This window comes from Lemur catta, chromosome 5, assembly GCF_020740605.2.
Source record: "Lemur catta isolate mLemCat1 chromosome 5, mLemCat1.pri, whole genome shotgun sequence".
Taxonomy (NCBI): domain Eukaryota; kingdom Metazoa; phylum Chordata; class Mammalia; order Primates; family Lemuridae; genus Lemur; species Lemur catta.
The window spans coordinates 8,574,417-8,593,521 of NC_059132.1; the positions used below are offsets into that span (position 1 = coordinate 8,574,417).

A 19,105-nucleotide genomic window follows, 5' to 3' on the forward strand; every position below is an offset into this window, starting at 1 on the left:
AAACAGTTACTCTGTGCCAAGATCTAATACACTAAGTACATTATGTGTATGATCTCCTTTCATTCCACCAGTCCTGTGAGCTGTAGATATTATTCATGATCCCCATTTTGCAAGCAGGAAAAATGAGGGACGCAGAAAGTCAGTTTCCCAAGGTGACACACAGCTAATAAGTGGCAGAACCAGTATTTGAGGGCTATCTGACCCCAAACTCCTGCGCTTAACTGCTAACTCATTATTTTTAAGAATACTGTTTCCATTTAGAAGTCTGTTTACCAAGTATGACAGGTATTCTCTGAAAACAGACAACCCATGAAGGTTTGAGAAGCTTCCAAACCATTTTTTCTTATTTTCTATTTAATGTGTATCTATGAGATCAGGGAGCTGGGATTTCACCTGTTTGAACAGGTTCTGGGGCCATTCACGCGAATTCCCTTGGAGCCTGCTTTGTTTGTGTGGGGCATTTCCTGGGCTTGTGAAGGGAGAGTACCGGGGGTTGGTGACGAGCCACCGCCACGTGGAAGCAGCTCAGGAATGGCCAGGGGATAGCGGAGGGCACAGGCGTTGAGAAGAGCCCAGCTTCTGGAGTCGGGCTGCCTTCCGGCTCTTAGGAAATTACTCAACCTCTCCGATCTTCAGCCTACCCCTCTGCAAAATCAGGGCAGCCCTTGTAGGATCATGGGGACAAGTCAGTGACAGAGGAAAGCGCCCAGCCCAGCCCTGGCATGTCATAAGCACTCTTTCTACCAGCAGGAGCTGTGATTTTAGAAGCGGGGCTTTGTGTCACTACGTCTTGTCTCAGCAGAGAGACCCATTTTGCACTTCACACTGATCCTCCTTTTCCAGCTGTGAGGAGGCCACAGCCCCCTTAAATTTGAACCCCAAGATGTAAAATGAGAGCACACCGACTCGCAGGATACTCTCCCAAATGACACCAGCCCAGACTGATCCCTCTCTCCTCAGATTCCTTCAGTTCTTTGGACCAAATCACAGATTAGCCCTAAAAGTTTATTAATTCAGTGGATAAGAAGCTTATACATATTTGCAGAGCCAAAAATAATAATAAAATCCATGCAAACAAATCAAAGCTTTTAGAGAAACAAAATAATCACCGAGGTGTTTTGCTAGTGAGTAGAGTAGCTGGTGTGTTCGCGTTTCCCAGGCATCTCCAGAGTTGACTTGGAGACCAGTGGACGCCAAGACCAGCGGTTCCCATCTCTGGTTGCTCATCAGAACGTCAGGGCCAGGCTCGGGATAGCATTTTAGAAATGTAGATTCTTAGGCCCCAACCCCGCTGGACTCATTCAATTTCTTGCTAATGTGAGGACTTTTCATTTTGGAAAGTGACGTTTTATTTCCTTTCATTTTTGTGATCTGCTAATTTATTATTTACAATATTCTTCCCCCTGGGAGGATTCTCCTTTCCTGTCCATAGTGTTCTGGGAGAAGGACAGAAAGCGGAAGTGTATATAGAGTCCCATTGTGCCACAATAAGCCTGGGTGGCAACAAGGAGGAGGAGCTGACGGACGTGCTGTGTGGGGGTGGGGGTGGTGTCGTAGAAAGTGGACCCTCACCAGCGTTTCAGGTGGGTGTATTTGGACATACACAGTGATGATTTCGGACGGGAACTGGGTGAGCTTATAACATCGTCACGATGGACACCTTTGCAAGTGAATTAACATAAATAAACCGACAAAAAGTAAGTAGGACTTGAGAAGCGTTACACCTCAGGTGGTGAAAGTGAGGGTGACCTAGAAAAAGGAGGTGCAGTAACTGCGGTGTCTGGCCGTGTGCTGGGTCCTGCAGGTACCTGGAGATGTGGCAGGTCACCCACAGGAAGAGAAGTCCCCACGCTGTTTGTTTGGGGCTTATGTAATTACCTTTGTCCAAAAAGAAACAAGCAACATACTTTCCTTAGGGCACACAGAAACTTCACTGAAAAGGCAAGCATCTGTTTCCCCAAACAGAATGACTTTTGAGCTCTACCAAGAAGCAATTTTGCTGTTATCTGCCACTACTGGGAACTCTACCGAAGCCAGGCCAATGTTTATTACTGATCTTCCTTCTTTCTCTCAAAACAGGACCCTTTCCATTGAGTTCACACAGTATTCTGGGAACAGGTTCTGTGATTAAGCAAAGCGACTGCTTGAGAGCTTAGGAAGAAATGGGGGTGGGCTTTGTTTTAATCCTAAATGGTTAAAATAAAAAGATGCACTTTAAGAGAGTGAGCCCTCAGCAATCGGCTATCCACGGGATCCAGATCACCCCACCCACCCTCCTTACCCAGCCACCTGCTTTTACACTGCCCTGATTCTAATTTTTTTCATAGCTTTTAATGCCACCTAAAATTATCTTATTTGGTTGTTTACCAGTTTATTGTCTGTTTTATACACACACACACGGTGTTTCCTAAACTTTCATCACATTAATGATCATAGTATTATCAGAAAAAGATGGAACATGCACCTCCATTATCTGTTTGTTTTTATTTACTTAGTCATAGAGTATATACCTACTTCGTAACTGTTATATTACACATATCAGAAAACATGAAATACAAATCTTACAAGGGTCAGATATTAAACATGCAAATAGAAGCACTGATATTTTTCCCCCTCCAGCAGCCTGTGCTCTCTCACACGCTGCTTTGAAGTTTACAGCACCTGAACACAAGCTGCTGAGAGCAGAGCCTTGCTTGGCTTGTTTCCTGCTGTGTTCCCAGTGCCTACAACTGTGCGTAGCATGTAATAGGTGCTCAGTAAATATTTGTTAAGTAAATATTTATTGTTGAGCAGCAAACAAGGCTAAGGCACAATTCACTCTTCCAGGCTTCTGACAGCTGAGGCTTTACTGTGTCTTTGGAGGGCAGAGGGGGAAAAAAACACCCGGTTTTTAGGGGTCAGAATGCCTTCCTAATACAAAATGTGCTGAATAAGGGATTTACTGTAATGATTCAAATCCTTCACCAAAGAGGTAATTACAACTTCCTTGATAAGAGCAGAGCTCAGACAGAGAGACAGGTGGTTTCTAGTTTCCCTTATAACAGATGGTGCAAATGGACCAGCTTATAAGGCTTTTTGAGGAAATTTGCTCATAAACAATCTTAAGTATATTTCTTTAAATCTCTTAACATGTGCTTCTTAAATACAGTGAAAAGGCTTCAGAAGGTGGAGAGTGAGAGCACATGATAGGAATGACGCTGCGAGGGGTGGGGCGCTTCCAGGTCGCCTGAGCAGCAGGTGCAGCGTGTCAGGAACGTCAGAGGGAGGTTCAGTGCCTCCGAGAGGCTGGATAGGATTTTCACAGGGCTTAAGGAAAAAAAACTGTCAACCCAAAATTTTATATTCAATAAAACTATTCTTCAGAAATGAAGGTGAAATACATTTCCAGACAATTTTTAGAAGAAAAACACAGGAGAAAATCTTTAGGTTAGGCAAAGATTTCTTAGATATGGCACCAAAAGCACAATCCATAAAAGAAAATAAATTAATAGGACTTCATCAAAATTAAAGGCTTTTTCCCTTCAAAAGACATCACTGAGAAAATGAAAACTGAAGCCACAGACCAGGAAAATATATTTGCAAAGGACCCGAATCATCCTTTGTCCAGGGAACCCATGCTGCAGACGCTACCTGCCCGTTAGTCACTTAGTGGCTCCTCTGTTATCAGATTGACTATCATGGTAGGTATTGCAGTTCTTGTGTTCAAGTAACTCTTATTTTACTTAATAATGGCCCCAAAGCACAAGAGTGGTGATGCTGGCAATTCAAATATGCCAAAGAGAAGCCATAAAGTGCTTTCTACAAGTGAAAAGGTGAAAGTTCTCAACTTAATAAGGAAAAGAAAAAATGTCATCATGCTGAGATTGCTAAGATCTACAGTACCATGAGATATTTTGAGAGAGACCACATTTGCGTAACTTATTATAGTGTATTGTTAAAATTATTATATTTTATTAGTAGTAATTATTAATCTCTTACTCTGCCTAATTTAGAAATTAAACTGTATCATAGTTATATAAGAATAAAACATAGGATTCAGTACTATCCATGATTTCAGGCATCCACTAGGTATCCTGAAATGTAGATAAGAGGGGGCCACTTTATTAGACCTCATGGATGAACGATGATCAGTTAGTTACATGTCCATCCTTGAATCATCCACTGTGACCAGGGGAAAGGGGTATTCTGATTGGCCAGCCTGGATCACATGCCTGCCCATGCAGTGAAATCAGTAGGACACTAGACTCACTTTGATCAGTTGGGGTAGAGAAGAACTTCTCCAAATGAACTAAAGGAAGGAGTACAGAAGCTCTGAAATAAACTGTAACTATGTATTCCAGTCTACCAGAGTAAGGAATTTATTCTATAGTCAGTAGATGATGAAGAATTTATGAGTAGGAAAATGCTACTCATTCAACAACATTGAACAAATATTTATTAAGCTATGTGTTTAAGAGGTACATGTACTTACAATGTTCAGTAGGATAGGCTTGAATGGTAAAAGGTAAAGAGGTCAGGCTAGAGATTCTCGTAATAGTCTAGGTGAGAAGACCTTTATCGAATGAATAATGGAGAAGCACTGAAGTGTTTTAAGCAGAGGAATGATGTAATCAGATTTGCATTTTGAAATGATCACCAAGAATGGTTCTCTTAAGTTAAGCACGTATGTTGAAAATCTTATTGACACTGTAAATTTGCTTAGTAACTCATAGATTATCCAGAGTAAATTTGGATCTACCTTAGATTTGAAAAAAATAACAATCGTAATTGTGTGAGATCAAAATCAGTGGTATTTTGCTGTGTCTGTTTCCATTGACTTCTCAGTGGATGTTTGGTTTTGAAGTACAAGAACTAGAGGAGAATATAAAAATCATTTTCCTTCAGTTTGTTTTTATTCACAGATGTTAAAACTCTTTTTTTCCAGTGGAAAGGGTGACTTTGCTGGAAAATCGTTTAAAGTTTTTTCCAGTCGAGTCAATAAGCTCCTCAGAACCAAATGAACAGGGGTGAAAATCACCGTGAAGCCCAGTGAGATTGCATTTCTTCACGGCAGCCTGAGCCAGCCATTGTGCAGGGAGAATGTGGGCTTTTGTGAATGGTCGCCCTGGAGGAGCCGGGCCAGGCACGGAAGACATAGAGAGGAGAAGTTTGAGTAGGTTGAAATCAGATCAGAAACAATTTTCCACATGTTGATACTACTAAATAAGCACCAGAATTAGAGGGAAGTCAGCTATTCACTTGGGGGGAAAGAAAGGCAGTCAGAGACTGTTGGCCTTTCATCGAAGTTAATCTCTCCTTATCTTTCTGCCTCATATGTCTTTCACGGTATCCGGACCAAGGTTGTACATTTGCAAGAGTTTAGCTTAATTGTCCTGGACACTGTCCTAGCAGAAGTGCTTCTTCTATTGCTGAAAGTTCTAAACATAGTGAAATATTTTAGGCTCCTTATTCAAGGAACCCCCTTTTCCTGGGGTTACTGTTAAAATGAAGTATCTTGGGCCTCTACTGCTAATTTTAGATACTCTTTTGTTTTCAACAGTGGACATTTGGATTATTATTAAATCTTTTCCCCTTCTCTTCCTCCCCCAGTCCAAACAGGAAATATTTATTCTCTGAAAGTAGACCATATAGAAAAGTATGCCAGATGGCTGTTGTCTCTCAGCCAGTGCTGTTCCCATGCTGTCCAGCTTACTGAGAATGCTACATCAGAGATGACCTTGATTTCCCCATGCTCGAGTGAAAGGAAGAGACCATTGATCTACTGTAATAACTTTACCAAAATTAAAAAATTCTCTAGAGCAGTCAACATAATTTCTCAGTGAGGCAGGCAGAGAAACGTGTAAGTTGGCAGCTGCAACCTAAACCATGGATTGGTACAAAAAAGACTGAACTATCACTTTGCCTCTATTAACTGTCCTTCTAGGGAGTAAAAGTAGCAGTTTGGATGTCTGGGAGATTATTTTTTCTGATAAAATTTATTAATTTTTATTTATAAATATAACATTAATTGCAGAAAATATGGGAAATATTTTTTAAAATCACAAAAACTGTAAGTGTGTGGAGGCAGGGGGTATACGGGAACACTGTCTTTGCTTTCTGTTCAATTATGCCATGAACCTAAAGGTACTTTCAAAAATAAAGTCTGTTTATTAATAAAAGTGAAAAAAGCACAAACATAGAGGTTACCTTTAGTTTCATCACTGTCACCCAGAGAATGCTGTTAATATGTTGATATACTTACTATCCATGAGTATGTTTTAAGATAGGTTTGTACATATGTCATGTAAAAAAGTGCATGAAAGGTAAATACACAGCTTCACAAATGACTATTTAGCAGACACCCGTGGAATCACCACCCAGGTTAGGAAGTATAACCTCACCAACGTCCACATCCCTTAATTTCTCTCCCGTACCACAGTCCTCTTCTTCCCAAAAGGGTAACCACTATTCTGATGTTTATGATAACCAATTCCTTATTTTCACTTATGTTTTTACCTCGTAAATATAATCAGTTCTTGTTATTTACAACAGCTATAAAGCCACTGCAGACACTGAGTTAGTGAATACTGAGCCATTGTTCCTAGGGGAAATGCAGGATGAGGTTCCTGCAATCCTCTGGTTACAACATTTTCATCCACCGATAGATACATAACCTTGTTTTACATGTGTTATATTTCTGTTTAAAGACACCTTATTTAATATGATTGTTGATTTATCAACATTGAACTCATGACCAGCAACACTATGCCTCATGCCTGAAGCTTATCCAAGCTCATATTTTCTCTGTAAGTCACATTCCAGCCTTCTTGTGCTTAGGAAGACTCAACAGTGCTTCAGCTGTGCGCTTGGGGGCTATTTTAAATGGCAAAGTCACCATCAAAGAGCACAAAAATGTGGCACTAAATAGACCTCAAACAGACCCTTGTTTACAATATAGGAGCAGAAACAAGAAGGCAGAGCTGTGCCTTGTTTGACCTTAGCTGGGAATGTGTAATTGGGTGACTCAGGTTTTTCATTGCTCTATGTGTTGTCCTCAAGTGACCTCAAAAACATCCCAAGTGTTGATTTTGAGGTTACAGGTAAATTTTAGTGAATAGGCAAATTTGCAAATAAAGAATCTGGAAATGATGAGGATCGGCTGTCTGTATGCCTAAATGCAATATTCTGTTTTTTTGAGTCTGGCTTCTCTTGCTCAACAGTTTTTAAGAGTCATTTGTGTCACTGTAGTTCATTTTCATTGTTGTAGAATGTACCATTACATATTAATTATTGTATGTTAATACTAAAATTATTCATTCTACTTTTGCTGAAAGGTTAGGTTTCCAATTTTTGCTTTTACACATAATTTGCTCTATACATTCTTTTTCTTTTTCTTTTTTTTTTTCTTTCTTTTGAGAAAAGGTCTTACTCTCTGTTGCCCATGCTAGAGTGCAGTGGCATAGTCATAGCTCACTGCAACCTCAAAACCGCTGGGGTCAAGTAGTTATCCTATCTCAGCCCCAGCCTCCCCAGTAGCTAGGACTACAGGCACATGCCACCATGCCTGGCTAATTTTTTTTTTAATTTTTTGTAGAGACAGAGTCTCACAAGTGATAGGATTACAGGTATGAGCCACCACGCCCAGCCTGTATACATTCTTGCACATGTCTTCCAGTGCACACATACCCACGTTTCCGTAGGGTATATGTCTGGGAATGGAACTGATGCACCATAGAGAATGACATCTTCACCCTTGCTAGGTGATGCCAAACTATTTTCCAAAATGGTTATAGCAATTTTCACCCTTCCTCCAGCAAAATTTGAGTTGCAGATGTTCCACATCCTCATAAACACCCAATATTTTCAGCATTTTGATGCTAGTTATTTAGTCATTCTGGTGGCTGTGAAAATCATCACACTGTGGTTTTAACCTTCATTTCCTGCATTACAGAAGGATCAGGCACCTTTTCTTTTGCATTTTCTCTTCTAACATCCCTATTCAAGGTTTGTGCCCATTTCCCACTTGGTTGTCTTTTTCTCACCGATCAGTAAGAGTTCTTTACACAGTCTAGTTATGAGCCCTTTGTTCATTTGTGTGTTGTAGGCTGACTTTGTACTCTTTTAATGTTTTTTGATAAATAAAAGTTATTAATTTAAATGTAGTCATGTTTATCAGTATTTTCCTTAATGGTTATTTAGCACATTTTATGCCCTGTTGGATAAATTCCAACCCCAACTTCCTGGGGTTATTCTCTTCTGAAATCTTTACTGTTTGCCTTTGACATTTAGATCTATGATGCATCTGGAAGGCATTTGTTATGTATGCTGTGGGTAGGGGGTCAAGTGTCATTTTTTCCATATACAGATAACCACTTTTTCTACCACAATTTATAGAACAGCGCTTTCCACTATTAGTAGAAAATAGCATAGGCCCATGATAAATTTCAAACAATATAAACAAATATAAAATAAAAGTGAATGTCCAGTCCATGTCTTTGCACCCTATTCCCCATTCTCCATCCCCTGAGGCAGTTATAGTTTCTTGCTTGAAAATTTAAGAATCATGTTTAAGCATCCCTGGGATTGTGATAATGGCTTTAAGTTACACCTTAGAACTGTAAAAGATTGAATGCAGTAGCACTGTTGCTTTCCTTTTATGTTTATGTTCTAGTGAGTGAATTTGTTTTTGCATGTACAATGTCTTCATTATATAGAGAATGATAATTGTCCTACATTTGATTTAAGATAGTTTTGTGCCTTCTAAGGAGGGATTGGGATTTTTTAGCAACCATTCAAATCTTTTGAAATAGCGAATGTTGTCATGTAGATACTTTATAATGCTTCCAGAATGTTTTAACATTTTCTTACAAATAACTTTGTAAATTATAAAAATTTTTAGTTGAAAGGGAATACGTACATTTCATTTCAGGAACTAATTCTGGTGTGCCTGAAATGCGGTATTGAAAAAGATTGAGGAGCTACACTTGGGTCAACAGGAAAGAATACTAAGCTCAATAAGTATTGTTAGCAGTGACACACAATAGAGGCATTTGGCCTACTTGACCTTTCTGGTCTTTTCCCTTGAAGTTTTTACAGTGCAATAAGCAATTGAACTAGGACTGTTGTCCGGATATCTTCATTTCCAATGCAGAGTTTTTCCCTGTACCCCTTATTTCTGTATTATTCTGTAGGAGAGGATTCAAATTATTGACTTGGGGAACTTTAAGGACGACGGGTGCCCTATTCTAAGATTTTGAATTTTATTCAAATCATGGAATTACTTACTATTCCTACCCATCCCATCTGAGTTGAAAAGGGACTTAAAACTTCAGAAATTTTTTTAAAAGCTGGAAAACAGAACCACTGTGTACTGTAGATTAGTCAAACTATTTTTAAAGCAAATTGTTAAAAAAGTATTTCAAAAAGCAATTGCCTATAATTGTTAAGACCTTAAGGAGATTTTACCAGTTAGTCTTATTAAAATAGGAAACACAACTGTCACTGAATAGAAATGCATATTAAATTATATTAGATGAGAGAGAATCGGTAAATACACACGCATACTAAGAACAGAAAAGCACACAGAACAGAGAAGCTCATGGGCATGTGGATTTTTTTCCCCACTTGTAAAGTTATGAAGCATATTCTGAAAATTCAGGAGGTTGGGATGTGTCATAGGATTCCTGTGTAAAAGCTTGAGTGGACACACATAAGGAATCTATGTCTTCAGATTTTGAACAGATGAAAATTGGTTTTTGTGTCATTTGGAGAGATGCACTACTAGTCGGTTTACCAGTGTTCCTTTTTGGCCCTATTTTCTTGGCTAAAGTCTGAGCCCCTCAGCCTTGACTTCCCTTAAGACATAAAGGGATGTTTTCCAAGGAAGAAGAATTCACTGATACTGTATGAGATTAGCTAGGATTTTACAGATTTTCATGAAATTTTCTTTTCTTCCTCATTATAGGAGGAAAATAAAATAAAGGCCACTTCCCCCTCCCTTGATTGAATAGCACCATCCCCGGCTCCAAGTCTAATCTGGAAGGGGGACGGACAGAGCACTGGGCCGGTGACCCAAGGCCCAGCCCAGGCCTGACTCTACGACTGGCAACATGGGCTAAGATCACAGGCTCCTGTGTAGCAAATGCCAAATTTGTGACTTCTCTGCAGTACGATGCTGATGCACGACTCTTTGGCCCCTCCTTGCATCCCTCCTCTCATCCCTCCTCCCCGATACTTAGTCCTATTTTTGAGATCCTAGCCTGAGCTAAAAGTCCACTACTCCATTTCTCTGGGAGCAGCTATGCCATTTGACTAGGGTCTAACATCTCCAGGTTGTAGATGTCTGACTCTCCTGTCCTCCTGCCTGTCTCCTTCCCCACACTACCTTCTTGTCAGAATGCCCTTCGGAGAATTAAACCTTGCTTCCTCATGGAAACAGAACATGGGGAGGGAATTGTATACATTTGTACATCACTGGGAATGCTGGGAAAGACAAGAGTCCAAGGTAACCTTAGTAAACTGAAACAGTGCCCATCAAATTTTTTTTAAATGATAATGCTCAATGCTAATGGTGTCATAGAAGGGATTCCCAGTGTTGGTGAGAATGCAATTTGGTTAGAACCTTTCTAAAAAGCTATTTGGCAGGATATATCAAGACCCTTAAAAGAAACTCCTAGCCTTTGACCCACTAATTTTACTTCCAGGAATTTATGCCAGGGAAACAACTGAGACACAGGCAGTGATCCTCTGTGAGGATGTGAGTTGCAGCACTATTTATAATAGCTGAAAGGGGATCGTGATCTGAATGTACACAATAGGAGAATGGTTACATAAATCATGGTGTCCCATACAATGGAATACCCCGTGGCAATATTTAAAATGTATCAAAGGCTATTTAATGACGTCATAAAATGCCTTACTATATTAAATGAATGAAACAGGCTATTAACTGTGTATGTAGTATTATCCCTCAAAAAAGTGAGAATCAATATGCCAAGATGTTAATGGTAATCATCAATGGTATAAATTATGTGTGATTTTACTGCTTTTCTTCCTGCTTTTTGGTATTTTCCAATTTTTTACAAAGGCCGTCTGTAATTTTGATGATCAGAATTTGAAAAGATCAGCTTTCTTCTTAATTGGGTCCCTTACTCCTCCAGTAAGGGACCCTCTCATCCTGCAGCAGCTCCAGCGCTGTGGCAAGACCAGAGAGGGTCCGCCACGTCCCTCGTCAGCCTGGGAACCTGCCTGGGCAGCCCTGCCCGGCGCACAGGCATGCCCTGGCGGGTGCACCAGACGTTCCATCATTCAAGTGAGTCACCGCAGAAGGGTGTCAAGCTGATGATATTGCTACACACTGTACTTGAACTATCAGCCACAACCCAGCCTGCTGCCAAGCCTTTTAGCCTTATCTTCCTAAACCGTTATTCTTTCACCGTCCAGTGAATGTCAGAGGGACTGACTGGGACTGTCTGACTCCTTTTGAGGACGTTGTGGGCCAGCAAACTGAAGCGGAGGTGAGCCTTCCGGTTGAATTTAAACCAGACCAGCAAATGTTCCCTCCATGCGAACGATGAAGCTGTGTTGTTGCTGTAGTTGAGCCTTGATGGGGGGCCTGGCAGGACCCCAGGAATATTTTTGGGTGCTGGAGCATTCAGTTTCGATACTCCCAGCTGGACTCCAGATTGTAGAGAGGACGTAAGGGGTCATCTGCTAAAACTGTAGTTATAAAATTATTTTCTCCTATTTTAATCTCAATCATTTGTTATCCTTGGCCTCATTAGTGGGAAAAGGTTTGAGAAGTCGATATTGGTGGTTTCAGAGCCAAGAATGAAATTGATAGGATTTTTTTTTGTCTGTTTTGTTTTGTTTTTTGGGGGGAGGGGCAAGAATTTTTTGTCTCCTGCTGTCATTTTTAGGTAACTACAGCCAGACACTTCTCTAGTGAAAGAATTTAAGAATATGCAGAGTCTTGGGCCATGATCCTCATCATCCATGTGCAGCTACGTCTCATGCACGTGTTCTCTGAGTATGAGAACCCACGCTCATGCTCACGAAGTTTTGCATCAGAACTAAAATACATGCTCCCTATTTGTTGGAGGAACATTTGTATGTTTATAGTCCTTCTGTTGCTACAGGCATCATTGTGCTGTATAAAAATGTGCAGTAGTATTGTTGATAGTGAGGTTTTATTGGCATGCCTCTAAAGTACAAATAAACAAAAGGCATAATTCCTTGAGTAGTTTAAAAAAACATGGAAGTACGATGAAGTATGCGTTTTATTATTACACTAACTCAGACACAGTGGTAATGAATTTTAAATTGTGGTCATTTGATAACAAATCAATGTTATTGCCATGACTAAAACAAAAACAAACAAATGAAATTCTGTTAAAAATTGCAGTTGATACTATGGCAATCGACATGGGGATTGAAGAGTAAGTTCTTACAACAGCTACGAATACCCTGCATTCCAGCCGCACCCCCAGATCATTGCAGACATGTACTCCTGGCCGAAAACCACTTAGATATCTGAGGATGTGAAAAACAGTCAGAACCCACGTTGTATTCATGGAATATGTTCCCAACTATGCCCTTAGCCAAAGGCATAATTCTTGGTACAGATGGAGTAGGAAGCTGGAGGTGTTTCCTACTTATACAAGTCATTTAAAAAAAGAAAAAAGGTGTAAGGACTTTTTTTTAATTGTTCCATGGTAACCATTGGCCAAAGGAACAGATGAGTCCTGGTTTCTGGGCCTGGGTAGTTCTCTTGAACCTCCGCATGATCCCTGGTCCTGCTTGGGTTCCTGGGCTTGGCCACAGTTTGGAAAGGGTTGCCAGGCCTTGCCTAGTAGGTGGTTATCTAGTGAGACAGGGTTGTGGTGAGAGGACTGAGAAAGCAAGTCTTGTTGTGCCCGCAGCAACTATGGAAGGAACCAGTGAGTAGAAAGGAGCTAACACTTCTCCCAGGACTAGAGACAGAGTCAAGGAAAAGCAGGTATTAAACTAATAATAGAGTAGCATGTCCCTCGGCTGATGGATCTTGCTCTCTTATATTAGAGTTGGTTTTTCATCTGTCCCATCTTGTCAAATACGTTTTAAGCTCTAGAAGTCAGGGATTTTTGGCAAATTCCACTTATTGTCTTGATCATACTAGGTGCTCTTTTATTAGTCTTTGCTGGATTAAGAAAATTTTTTTTTAAAAGTTACAGTCTTTGAATGTGAATCCCATCTGCTATATGAATCTACCAGGCAGAACACTGGAGTGGGGAGTGGGGATTTTGCTGGAATTTGTATGTTGAGTCTTACTGAGTATTCCCATTTTCCCTTGCAAATACGGTAGGCATCTAAGGGAAACTCATAAGTCAGTGGTTAAGAAGATTTGGGATGCTATGGTGGGGTCTGTAAAGAAGCTTGGCATAGCCTAGAGGAACGGAGCAAGTCCTGCGACCCCAGAGGCAGGGTACTGGCAGCAGGAGCCCTGGGCTTGGAGTCAGGGGATGGGGTTTGAACCTCAGCCCTGTGACTTACAGGCTGGGTATCCTCACGCAAGCTTCAAGTTAGCCCAAATTTCCACATCTGTGAAATGGAAATTATAATAGTGCCTGTTTGTGGGCTTATTGGGTAGGTTAAATGAAATTCATTAACTTAATAATTTGTAGAATACCTACAGGCACTGTTTTAGACATTGGAGATAGAGCAGTAAACAGAACAGACAAAAGTCTCTGCTCTCATAGAATTTATATTCTAGAATATAATACACATAATGGCATTTACTAAATGTTTAATCACATTTGTCTGAAGCTCTTCGATGAACTCACACAGCGGGTTTTTATTATGTATTTCCATAGGTGTTTATGTGACAACAGCAGGTAATCAGGGCCATCGTTAGGTCTCGGGGCTGAATTGGCGTAACCCTGGGGCAGTCCCATTAAGTAGGACCTTTATGTGCTCTTGCTAAATCCCACTACGCTTAGAAAGTCCTTTCCCCTTGAGTTGAGCTGTCGTTTTCACCTCCATAAAGAGCTTAGTGAAACAGTCCAGCCGTGGGCTGAGGTTCAGGGGCTGCAGGTGGTGGTGTGGCTAGATGCTTTCCACATTCAGTCATCGTGTTTGCACTATCTGTGACTTCATGTGATTTCACGGAGTTGCCAAGGTGTCTGTGTAATTGATAGAAATAAGTCAAAGGGCTAACGTGACCAATTATTATAAAATCTACAAACCATATTTTAGTGAGTAATTTCTACTTTTTCCTCTCTAAACCTTTGATTAGCCACCCATCAAAGAACAAAATGGACAAATTGAAGGTTCCAGTTTATCTGTTTTTTCATTGCCTTCCCCCTGGGGCTATTTCTTTGAGCATCAAAATGCCCAAAATCCAGGAAAGGAGGAAGTGCAGGCCTAGACAGCAACCCTGTCTAGCAAACCCAGGGAAGCGCCCACTGCCCCGCACGCCGCACGCTGCCTCCTGAGAGTGTGTGTCCACGCTCACCTTCGTCTGCTGTCACTCTCCTAACGCAGTATTTCGGATCTCCGCTGGCATGCCTCCCATTTAGTTAAAAATGCAAACAGGAAATTGTTTGCTGGCTGAATGACCTTTGTGGCCCAGAAAAAAAAAAAATGTCATTTTTGCTGAGACACAACTTTAAAACACTCCCACACTCCCACAACAGTGGAAGCCGCAGGCTCGTTGTAAGCTTATCTCTGCCTCAGAACAAGGCTGGTGATAGGAAATGGGTGCAGGAACTCGTGTACATGGGTTCTGGCATCTGTCACCAACGGCCAAAGGTGCCGTGGACGTGACTGAAGCATCTCCTATCACCTGGAAAGCAGCTGTTCTGCAGGGCATGGCCTGTGTATGCTCCAAGGAGTTACAGGACGGGCATCACTTGGACAAGAGGTTTGGTCTGGAGGAACGAGATGTGGCACTGATGACATGTTGCCGGGTTTTGGTGCCACCCGGCTGTGCTCCAGCTCCCCGTCATCTGGCCTCCCCTGACCTCCCGTGCTCCCAGTGTGGTTTCCCTGTGTGCTGACGAGTTTTCTGGTTGTTATGTCTTGCAGCCCCCCGAATCCAAGCCCAACTTCACCCCTCTCGCCATCTTGGCCCATGTTCTCGGCGCCATCCAGCCCTATGCCCACCTCATCCACGTCCAGCGACTCATCCCCCGCCAGGTCTGTTGCAGGGTTTGTTTGGTTTTCTGTTGCTGCTGTTGTTCTCTCATTGGCTTGGTCCTCTCTTCATGCAGTGTTCAGCCTCCTCGTCAACTTTGTTCCCTGCCATCCAAACCTGCACTTGCTTTTTGACAGGCCAGAAGCAGCGGTTCATGAAGACTCCAGGTAAAATCTCGGATGATGACCGATCTGTTCCCGTTTATCCAAAGCTGGTCAGGGCCAGCGGGGGGCTGCCCCTGCGCTCCTGCGGCTCCATCCCTAAGCGATCAAAGCCCAGAAGGGACCATTTGCATGAACCAGCATGGCATTTTCCACAACCTTTTTAACCCTAACTCTGGTTTCTGAATTAATCTCTGGTGCCTGCTGTCTGGAGAAAGAGCAACTCCCGAGTAAGACGCTTGTTCAGTGGCTCTCCGAATGACGTGGGCTCTCTGTGCTTTGGTATGAGGTCATATAAGTGGGAAGAGTGTTGAGACGCGTGCTGGCCTTTTCTTCTCTCATTTTTATCAGGTAGCATCAGGCAACACTTATTTATGGGGTTGGGCCACTGGCCATGAGCAGTGACACCTAGTCTCTGAGACCAGATCCACTGGGAGAGAGACGAGTCTAACAAAGAACACAAGCTCAAGATATGAAGCGATTTCTCTTAAATTGCTCATGGCTTGTGCCTCCTTGTCCTCCACATACTCCAGGAATCATCCGTGCTCCCAGCCTGCCTCTGTCTCTGTGTCCTGAACCCTGAGCTCTCATGGGAACGGGCACCACCTCTTTCCGAGGGTGAGCAGCTTGACCTAGTTCCTCTCCCCGAGAGCCACGCTGTAGTTCTCCCTGCTTCCGTGACGTCCAGACTTAAGTGCCACAGTTCTCAGCCCTCGCGCTCTTGGAAGAGAAAAGAAGCTCTTTAAATCCAGGAAAAGAATCCAGGAAAGTTCCTGCAGGATGCCCCCACCGTGAGGTTCTGAGCACGGGGTCTCTCGAGCTTAGTCTCTGCTGTCAGACAACTGAAATGTGGAGCCCAGTTATAAGCATCATAAGCATTCTGGGCTTTGGCAGTATTTTCTCATCCATCTTTTTCTCCTGAGGGGTGGATCCAGCAGAGAGGCTTAAATAATTCATAAAGCTGAGTCTCACTTTTAAAAAAAGAAAACCCTGTGCTATTTATACATACAGATACATATATTACTTTATCCCCACCAGACACTGTCACATCTATCATTTCATTCTACCCCCATGTGAGAATGAGAAGAGAAATGGCCTGGGCCCTGTTATAGAAAAGGAAAACTAAGGCACAGCGAAGTGACTTGGACACAGTCACATGATTAAACAAGAGCCAATCCAGGATTCGGGACTTCTCCCCTCAGCCCAGCACTCCTTCCTCCAAACGTGGGTAACCCCAACTTTAAGTTTCTCTGTAGCTCCCAGCCCCGGAGCCTGGCCTGCTCCTTAGGTTTGATACAGTTTTCTACCTAGCTTTATCCTGGATGATAGGAAAGATAGCCTTTCAGTATTTTTTTTTTTCTTACTCTATAAGTAAGGTGAAAAAAAAAAAAAAACCCAACATATTTTCCTGAGATAATTTCCAAGTTATTTCCTAATTATTTCTTAGGCATCTTCTGGGCACTCTGAGAGACATTCATTTGCTAGGATACCAGAGATGGTACGGATTATTCTGGTTAGATCCCTGACTGCCCCATGAGGACCTGAACCAGAGCAAACTACAGTAACCAGAGACAGTCACCTTCCAAAATGCCTCACTTGTTAGAGAGCCTTGGGCATTAGGAGAATGTCCCTCCTTCATTTTAATTGAAAGGGAGTAAATTCTTCAAAACATTGGCCCCTTGGAGACACAATGGGTTAAAGGACTCAGGGCAGTGGCATCATTCAGCTAAAAAATTGACATGGACTCTCTGCTGTGAGAGTTGTAAATTTTTTGTGTCTCTGAGCTGTGGGACCCTGTTGCTTGTCCAAGTATCTCTCCATCTTCCAAAATATGCCCAGCTTATTTTTTCTTCAGCTACTCCCTTCCACCTCCCAAATTATTTCCAGATTGGCAGAGGACAGTCCTTGGCAATAGAATCTGCTCACCTGGTGTGTTTGGGGTCATGGTTACTCAGTACTGCCCTCTCTGGCCATTGTTAGCATAGCACCATTTGGACATCCTCTAGGAAGCTGCCATTTTGAAATAGGCAAGGCAATGTAGGGCTTGGAATTGGCTGTCGCTGTGAGCTCAGTGTGTGCCAAGGTGAGCACAGCTAGGGACACTGTGGGGAACTGGCCCATCGCAGGAACAGAGAGGGCCAAAATCCCCTAACTGCTATTGCAGTGTACAGCCAAGAGGTGGGGGCAGACACCCATTATTCAGGTCTGGTGGGGCCTTCCCCCCAATCTACTGTTAGAACAGGAAGCTTCAGATTTCCTTCCCTGGGCAAAGCTTTTAAAAATAAGTACTGAATTAGACCTAATTAATGATCCCATGAACTTCTGCATGATGTCTCCTCCAGAAATGGCTTCCTGTGCTCTCTTCAAACCATTTTTTAGAGCTTATTTGTTCAGACTCAGGAATGAAGATGCCTTTTGCAGCCCAGCAGAGAAAGGGCACTGGAGGAACATTTGCTTCACGTTGCCCTTTCCTTTCTCTTGCCCACCCCCCTGCCCCCAAAAAGCCTCTAGCCCCAAACCCATAATTTGCATTTGCACAGGTGCTACTGGAAATTGTGCCTAAATGATCAAGCCATTGCCACCTGCCAGTCTAGCTGGCCCCACCTCCCTGTCATGATGCCACACACTGGAGAGTGGGCTGTCATTTTGCAAAGCTTGCAAGGGCATTTGAGGGAAGCAATCCGGAGTGCTTTCCAGGCCTCGTGCCATGCTCAGAGGCGAAAATTGAAAGTGAACTAGCACAAGGATCCACACATATTCGTGCCCTTAAAGGGCCCAGCTGAGGTCCGAAGGGCGCTGTGACAGGCTGGCTGTGTCCAGCGTTGCGATGCACAGCAGGGGAAAGGGAGCCAAAGAACCAAAGATGCTTGGTGGGGATTTTTAATTTTTTTAATCAAAGCCAAAGCCTCCAAATCCAACCTGTCTGCCACCAGAATCTGTTTGGGTAGGACCCCTACCTGAAACAAACTGCTCGAGGCTTTTGAGAGGGAGTTTTGGGACCCTGGACTTGTTGGGCTGGCAAACTTTTTAAAAGATAAGACTCTCCCCTGGGCAGAGTTGCCGGATTTAGCAAATGAAATAAAAATACAGCATACCCAGTGAAATTTGAATTGTAGATAAACAAGAAATAATTTTTCAGTATATATATGTCCCAAATATTGGCTTGGACATATATATACACACACACACTAAAAAATTATTTGTTGTTTATCTGAAATCAAACTGTAACTAGGTGTCCTATATTTTATCTGGCAACCCTACTCCTGGGGAACAGGTGTGGCCCCTTTTAAACGCACCTCTTCTGCCCTCCATCCCAGTCTGTGCCCAGCCTGAGGCAGTGGGGGGGTGTCAGGGGAAAAGACCCTCCCATAGATTGTCAGTCACCTCTTAAGCTGAGAGAAAAACAAGACTCTTTCCTGACCTTTGCTTTGTCTTTTTTTATGTACTATTTTATTGTCACTCTATTATTCAATTTCAAAATCCTAATATTAGTGGAAAGTTACTCCTTTTGAATGAGAATCATGGGCACCTGAGACCATTCCCTTTGCTTTCTGCCTGCCAAACCCCCGGCTGGTTTCCCTGTTTTGCCCCATTACCTTTATTTAATGAGGTTAATAAGTAACCTCCACGGAAATCCAGCCAGAGAAAGCTTACCTGGGATGTTTCCCTGGCCTTTGATTCCCCCTTCCCTGGTCTCCGCACTGCACCCAGTAATGCTGCCTCGAAACCTGGTCTCTAGGACCCTGGCCAACGGGGACCGGATTCTCCTTCCATCCTCAATGTCGTGGCCAGT

The 19,105-nt window shown here is 42.5% G+C and overlaps 1 protein-coding gene across 5 annotated transcripts in view; it reads left to right on the top strand.

Moving 5' to 3' along the window:
• The window catches only part of ARHGAP26 (Rho GTPase activating protein 26), a 371,806-nt gene that overhangs the window by 337,689 nt on the left and 15,012 nt on the right, over positions 1 to 19,105 (top strand). For 3 of the 5 annotated variants that reach the window (XM_045551096.1, XM_045551099.1, XM_045551098.1), the window contains one exon: positions 15,043 to 15,318. The exons of 1 other annotated variant lie outside the window; for it this stretch is intronic. In XM_045551096.1, coding sequence (XP_045407052.1) covers positions 15,043 to 15,318 — 276 coding nt within the window. The remainder of the gene's footprint in view (positions 1 to 15,042; positions 15,319 to 19,105) is intronic. One more of the 5 variants, XM_045551097.1, reaches the window with a different exon arrangement.